At 34.2% G+C, this 7634-nt stretch overlaps 1 protein-coding gene across 1 annotated transcript; it reads right to left on the bottom strand.

Moving 5' to 3' along the window:
- Positions 1 to 1047: 1047 nt before the first annotated feature.
- LOC133322300 (angiotensin-converting enzyme-like) lies at positions 1048 to 6930 on the bottom strand. Its single transcript, XM_061531312.1, has 7 exons — positions 6920 to 6930; positions 5839 to 6467; positions 5397 to 5778; positions 4986 to 5334; positions 1367 to 1719; positions 1131 to 1303; positions 1048 to 1061 (listed from the first exon to the last, which is right to left on the bottom strand). The coding sequence occupies exons 1-7, from the start codon at positions 6928 to 6930 to the stop codon at positions 1048 to 1050; spliced, it is 1911 nt and encodes a 636-aa protein (XP_061387296.1).
- Between the last annotated feature and the right edge of the window lie 704 nt (positions 6931 to 7634).

The following is a 7634-nucleotide window of genomic DNA, read 5'->3' as shown; positions in this document are numbered from 1 at the left end:
TATAAAAATTATTTTTAAGGTCCTAATACAAGGCGTGGATTTTTAAAAGAATATTTTTTAGGGACCTAATACAAGGCGTGGATTTTTTAAAAGAATATTTTTTCGGAACAAAGCGTGGATTTTTTTAAAGAATATTTTTTAGGGACCTAATACAAGGCGTGGATTTTTTAAAAGAATATTTTTTAGGGACCTAATACAAGGCGTGGATTTTTATAAAAATTATTTTTAAGGTCCTAATACAAGGCGTGGATTTTTATAAAAATTATTTTTAAGGTCCTAATACAAGGCGTGGATTTTTATAAAAATTATTTTTAAGGTCCTAATACAAGGCGTGGATTTTTATAAAAATTATTTTTAAGGTCCTAATACAAGGCGTGGATTTTTATAAAAATTATTTTTAAGGTCCTAATACAAGGCGTGGATTTTTATAAAAATTATTTTTAAGGTCCTAATACAAGGCGTGGATTTTTATAAAAATTATTTTTAAGGTCCTAATACAAGGCGTGGATTTTTATAAAAATTATTTTTAAGGTCCTAATACAAGGCGTGGATTTTTATAAAAATTATTTTTAAGGTCCTAATACAAGGCGTGGATTTTTATAAAAATTATTTTTAAGGTCCTAATACAAGGCGTAATACAATACAAGGCGTGGATTTTTATAAAAATTATTTTTAAGGTCCTAATACAAGGCGTGGATTTTTATAAAAATTATTTTTAAGGTCCTAATACAAGGCGTGGATTTTTTAAATAATATTTTTTCAGGGCCTAATACAAGGCGTGGATTTTTTGGAGAATATTTTTTTAGGTCCTAATACAAGGCGTGTTAAGAAATGTTTTTAAATTTGTTTATATTTTTTTATTATTTTATTTAATTTTTTATTATTAACTATATTTAAAACTACACAAAAACAACAAAAATAATATTTAACTACATTTCTAATAACTGAAACACCCTGTGTTTGTTAATACCCATTTGTCAGCCTAAAAGTATGCTACATATTTTATAATTTACAAAATGCTAAGCAAAAGCTTTGCTCATGTGGACATTAGGGTTGGCATTCTGAAAGAAGGCATAAATAGGAAAAAATTAAAAAAACAGCGACTACAACAAATTACAAAAAAAACTTACTCTCTGACTTCTGCCACCCAACTTCATTATTTTCCACGCGATTCTGTTCCACCAGCCAATCGTACAATGGACGATAGTACTCCAACAGACCATTGATATTTAATTGATCCGTACCCAAAATGGTTTTCAAAACCTGCTTAAATGGTACCGAAGAACCCAGGGTCATGGCTTGCCTAGAAAAAAATGTTTCTTTTAATTTTCCTTTTTTTTTAATTAAAAAAATCCCCAAAAATTACCTGATTTTCTCTCCCACAATCCTTTGACCCGTCAAATCACACAAATCCAATGATTTCTGGGGATCTCCCGGCTTATATTGATTTGTCACGGTGCAGAAGTGCTCCAGTAGCTGATATTGTAGTACCGTGCTTAATATTTGTGTGGTATATTGGTCATCGACCTCCATGAGCAGCTTGGCCGGAGCATCAAAATCTTCATTGGTACGAACTACCGGAGGTTCAGCTCCCGTGTAGTCTTCTGTTAGACGCCAATAGGCACAATTGTCGTTTATGTTCATCGATTTATCCAGGACATCAAGACGATAACGTTCCAAGATATAGAAGACCGGTAGCAGGAAAATGGTGCGAAGGCCCTGAAAGAAGAGGAACATCAGATATTTAATTTTTATAATTTTTTTTTTTTTTGAGTTTTTGAAGGCCTATATAAGGCGTGGTTTTTTTAAATAATTTTTTCCAAGGCCTATCCAAGGCGTAGATTTTTTAAATAATTTTTTGGGAGGCCTATCCAAGGCGTAGATTTTTTAAATAATTTTTTGGGAGGCCTATCCAAGGCGTAGATTTTTTAAATAATTTTTTGGGAGGCCTATCCAAGGCGTAGATTTTTTAAATAATTTTTTGGGAGGCCTATCCAAGACGTAGATTTTTTAAATAATTTTTTGGGAGGCCTATCCAAGGGGTAGATTTTTTAAATAATTTTTTGGGAGGCCTATCCAAGGCGTAGATTTTTTAAATAATTTTTTGGGAGGCCTATCCAAGGCGTAGATTTTTTAAATAATTTTTTGGGAGGCCTATCCAAGGCGTAGATTTTTTAAATAATTTTTTGGGAGGCCTATCCAAGGCGTAGATTTTTTAAATAATTTTTTGGGAGGCCTATCCAAGGCGTAGATTTTTTAAATAATTTTTTGGGAGGCCTATCCAAGGCGTAGATTTTTTAAATAATTTTTTGGGAGGCCTATCCAAGGCGTAGATTTTTTAAATAATTTTTTGGGAGGCCTATCCAAGGCGTAGATTTTTTAAATAATTTTTTGGGATGCCTATCAAAGGCGTAGATTTTTTAAATAATTTTTTTGGGAGGCCTATCCAAGGCGTAGATTTTTTAAATAATTTTTTGGGAGGCCTATCCAAGGCGTAGATTTTTTAAATAATTTTTTGGGAGGCCTATCCAAGGCGTAGATTTTTTAAATAATTTTTTGGGAGGCCTATCCAAGGCGTAGATTTTTTAAATAATTTTATGGGAGGCCTATCCAAGGCGTAGATTTTTAAAATAATTTTTCCAAGGCCTTTCCAAGGCGTAGATTTTTTAAATAATTTTTTCCAAGGCCTATCCAAGGCGTAGATTTTTTAAATAACTTTTTCCAAGGCCTATCCAAGGCGTAGATTTTTTAAATAACTTTTTCCAAGGCCTATCCAAGGCGTAGATTTTTTAAATATTTTTTTCCAAGGCCTATCCAAGGCGTAGATTTTTTAAATAATTTTTTCCAAGGCCTATCCAAGGCGTAGATTTTTTAAATAACTTTTTCCAAGGCCTATCCAAGGCGTAGATTTTTTAAATAATTTTTTCCAAGGCCTATCCAAGGCGTAGATTTTTTAAATAATTTTTTCCAAGGCCTATCCAAGGCGTAGATTTTTTAAATAATTTTTTCCAAGGCCTATCTAAGGCGTGGATTTTTTATATAATTTTTTGGGAGGCCTATCCAAGGCGTAGATTTTTTAAATAACTTTTTCCAAGGCCTATCCAAGGCGTAGATTTTTTAAATAACTTTTTCCAAGGCCTATCCAAGGCGTAGATTTTTTAAATAACTTTTTCCAAGGCCTATCCAAGGCGTAGATTTTTTAAATAATTTTTTCCAAGGCCTATCCAAGGCGTAGATTTTTTAAATAACTTTTTCCAAGGCCTATCCAAGGCGTAGATTTTTTAAATAACTTTTTCCAAGGCCTATCCAAGGCGTAGATTTTTTAAATAACTTTTTCCAAGGCCTATCCAAGGCGTAGATTTTTTAAATAATTTTTTCCAAGGCCTATATAAGACGTGGATTTTTTAAATAATTTTTTCCAAGGCCTATCTAAGGCGTGGAATTTTAAATAATTTTTTCCAAGGCCTATATAAGGCGTGGATTTTTTAAATAATTTTTTCCAAGGCCTATATAAGGCGTGGATTTTTTAAATAATTTTTCCAAGGCCTATATAAGGCGTGGATTTTTTAAATAATTTTTTCCAAGGCCTATATAAGACGTGGATTTTTTAAATAATGTTTTCCAAGGCCTATATAAGGCGTGGATTTTTTAAATAACTTTTTCCAAGGCCTATCTAAGGCGTGGATTTTTTAAATAATTTTTTCCAAGGCCTATCTAAGGCGTGGAATTTTAAATAATTGTTTCCAAGGCCTATATAAGGCGTGGATTTTTTAAATAATTTTTTCCAAGGCCTATATAAGGCGTGGATTTTTTAAATAATTTTTCCAAGGCCTATATAAGGCGTGGATTTTTTAAATAATTTTTTCCAAGGCCTATATAAGACGTGGATTTTTTAAATAATTTTTTCCAAGGCCTATATAAGGCGTGGATTTTTTAAATAATTTTTTCCAAAGCCTATATAAGGCGTGGATTTTTTTAATAATTTTTTCCAAGGCCTATATAAGGCGTGGATTTTTTAAATAAATTTTTCCAAGGCCTATATAAGGCGTGGATTTTTTAAATAATTTTTTTCAAGGCCTATCCAAGGCGTAGATTTTTTTGAATAATTTTTTCCATGGCCTATCCAAGGCGTAGATTTTTTTGAATAATTTTTTCCATGGCCTATATAAGGCGTGGATTTTTTAAATAATTTTTTCCAAGGCCTATATAAGGCGTGGATTTTTTAAATAATTTTTTCCAAGGCCTATATAAGGCGTGGATTTTTTAAATAATTTTTTCCAAAGCCTATATAAGGCGTGGATTTTTTTAATAATTTTTTCCAAGGCCTATATAAGGCGTGGATTTTTTAAATAATTTTTTCCAAAGCCTATATAAGGCGTGGATTTTTTTAATAATTTTTTCCAAGGCCTATATAAGGCGTCGATTTTTTTAATAATTTTTTCCAAGGCCTATCTAAGGCGTGGATTTTTTAAATAATTTTTTCCAAGGCCTATCTAAGGCGTGGATTTTTTATATAATTTTTTCCAAGGCCTATCTAAGGCGTGGATTTTTTAAATAATTTTTTCCAAGGCCTATCTAAGGCGTGGATTTTTTAAATAATGTTTTCCAAGGCCTGTCTAAGGCGTGGATTTTTTAAATAATTTTTTCCAAGGCCTATCTATGGCGTGGATTTTTTAAATAATTTTTTCCAAGGCCTATATAAGGCGTGGATTTTTTAAATAATTTTTTCCAAGGCCTATATAAGGCGTGGATTTTTTAAATAATTTTTTCCAAGGCCTATATAAGGCGTGGATTTTTTAAATAATTTTTTCCAAGGCCTATCTAAGGCATGGATTTTTTAAATAATTTTTTCCAAGGCCTATCTAAGGCGTGGATTTTTTAAATAATTTTTTCCAAGGCCTATCTAAGGCGTGGATTTTTTAAATAATGTTTTCCAAGGCCTATCTAAGGCGTGGATTTTTTTAAATAATTTTTTCTTTATTTACCTGTATATACAGTCGATTAATCCTGGCCTCCTTGCTGGAATATTCCTCACCCACAACCTTCATTTTCTTTAAATATTTCGGCGACGAAGCAGCCAAGGAGAAAAATTTCCCCAAAGTATCACTGAAATTGGGCAGAGGTTCCTCCTGATACAGCGTTACCAAATTCTCATAGGCCTTGTAATAATACACATCCGACAGGGCCTCGAACATATTAAAAAATGTCTCCTCCGTTGTCAAAGGACAATAGGAAAAATTCACCTGATATAGACCATAGAATTTCCAGGCCTTATGCCAGCAATGGTCATCCTCCAAATCCGCCTTGGCTTGACAGCTTTCCGACCAAAATTTGCTAAAGAAAAAATCGGAAATTTTAGAAAGGCTTGAGGGGTTCCCAAATCTTTCTGTACTCACTCCTCCAGCTGCGGCATACCCAATGATCGGAAAAATTCTTTGGCATTCCAAAAGTTGACCTGGGTATTGGTCATACCCCTCCGCAGTAGATTTTCCGTAATATTCGGCATGGCCATCTGATCGAAGGGTAAATGCATATGCCCCGAGGTATCTCCATAACGGAAGGCATTACCAATAAATATCTCAGCCAGGTGTTGGGGATAGGGTCGGTGGGGTTGTATCAGCTGCGGGCCATATTTCTTTCTCAATTGGCCACGAATATAGGCATGGAATTGTTCGAAGAAGGGCTTCAAATCCTTCATGAATTTTTCCAAAACCGTGGACATAGTCTGGCTATTCTCCTCTAAGTCCTTGTACCAAAAATCGGAGGGCCTTGTGAAACCTGAAAAGATTTTGAAATTAATTTCAGAAAATTTAAAGTTCCCCCTATCCCACAAATTACCATTCAAATTTGCCGTCTTCCGATACAAGTCCACAAATTTATGAAAATCCTCACGGGCAGCCAAACCCGTCTTCCTTCTCCATTCCAGCCAGTAGTACTCGATTTCCTCCACACTCTCGGTGCTATGCAGAATTTGCTGGACATCTGGTACTAACATGAGATCACATTTCTCTCGCTGCGCATAGGAACACAATTTGGAATGGCGATAAATTTCACTCATATTTGCGGTGACGGCATAGAGCAGTTCCAAATCCTCTGGCGGTAGAACTTCATAACCCACTTCGGGTATTAGGGAAAGCTGCCTTCGCAAATCCTCATGTTCCAAAGTGAGACGTTTAAATTTTTTCACCTTCACTGCTATGCTTTGAATGTAACGCATGATTTCCTTGGTGGCAATTTCCGATTGCAGGAGGGCTATGAGGTTGTTGGGTCCTTGTATTTCATTTTGCCAATTGGCTAGGACTTCTTGATTATAGAGTACGGCCAAACGGTGATTGACTTCATCGAGAAATTTCGCCACCTCTGCTTCATTTTCGGCAATGGTGGAAGCAAGGCAAGGGGTGGGGGAAAAGAGGTAGGTAATGTATAAAAACAGGAGGGGACTTAGAAGGAGTCTCATGGTCTTAAATCTGGAATGAAAAGGGGAATAAAAAATTTAAAAAATATTTTAGGGGATTTTCGAAAGGCGTGGATTTTTTTAAATAATTTTTGGGGAGGCCCATCTAAGGCGTAGATTTTTTTAAATAATTTTTGCGGAGCCCTATGTAAGGTGTAAATTTTTTAAATAATTTTTTGGAGGGGCTTCTTTTAATATTTTTTTAGAAAATGAAAATCATGTTAGTTTAAATTATTTTTTTTAAATAATCCGCATAACCTCTCCATCGGCCATTTAATGATCCAAGTTGTTAATGATTTTAGACTTTGTAACGTTGATGATAATCGTATCTCTTGAATGCAAGACATGTTTATGTGTCAGGTTAAATATCTTTGCAATCTCACCGAGTGTATTTTGTGTGTGTGTGTGTCTGTCCAGCTGTCTATAAGTTCATTTCAAATTTGACCGCCTGAGAAAATAACATACTGCTTGTCCATTTTAATTAGTTATAATTTTTTTGGTTTAAATGCTCTGTCTAACATAATCGCCATGGTTAATAACTTTTAACAAGTTTTGGTTGTTTTTTGTGGTGCCGCATTTATATTTTGAATGCCGTTCGGTGCGGGACCCCACTTTTAAGTTATGACCAATAAAATGTATTTCAAACAAAGTGGAATATTAGTAGTTAAGGTGTAATAAAAAAATTAGCTGATGGTGGTGGCAAAAACGGTTGGGTTAACAGAAAAAAATGTTCATAAAAAAATTGGCCGGTTCAACAATTTTGTAAATTTTAATGAAGATCAGAGTGGCCTATATTTAAGACCCTCGCCTTCAACTTACTCTATGGTGTTGGGGGTAAGTCGATAATATCGACTAGAAGTCACCTGAAAATCTTCTAACTCCGTCTTTATTTTTTGGCTCCACTGTACCATATGTCCACAATAAAAGTAAGGAAAGTCGGACGGGGCCGACTATATGATACCCTTCACCACTTTGGGTATATTCTACATATGTATCATAATAGACGTCGCGTTTTTCTTATATATCTATATCAGAACCGATTTCAGGGAAACTTGCCAGTGACTAATTCAGTACGCTATGCCAAATTTCGTACAAATCGAACGATATATAGGGACATTTGTGCACCATTTACATAAAATCGGACGAAAATATATATGGGAGCTATATCTAAATCTGAACC

This window comes from Musca vetustissima, unplaced genomic scaffold (assembly GCF_032173495.1).
Source record: "Musca vetustissima isolate MV318-11 ecotype Yass unplaced genomic scaffold, APGP_CSIRO_Mvet_v1 utg1530, whole genome shotgun sequence".
Taxonomy (NCBI): domain Eukaryota; kingdom Metazoa; phylum Arthropoda; class Insecta; order Diptera; family Muscidae; genus Musca; species Musca vetustissima.
Note: the sequence above shows the minus strand (reverse complement) of the source record. Positions and strands in the feature narration are given on the sequence as shown.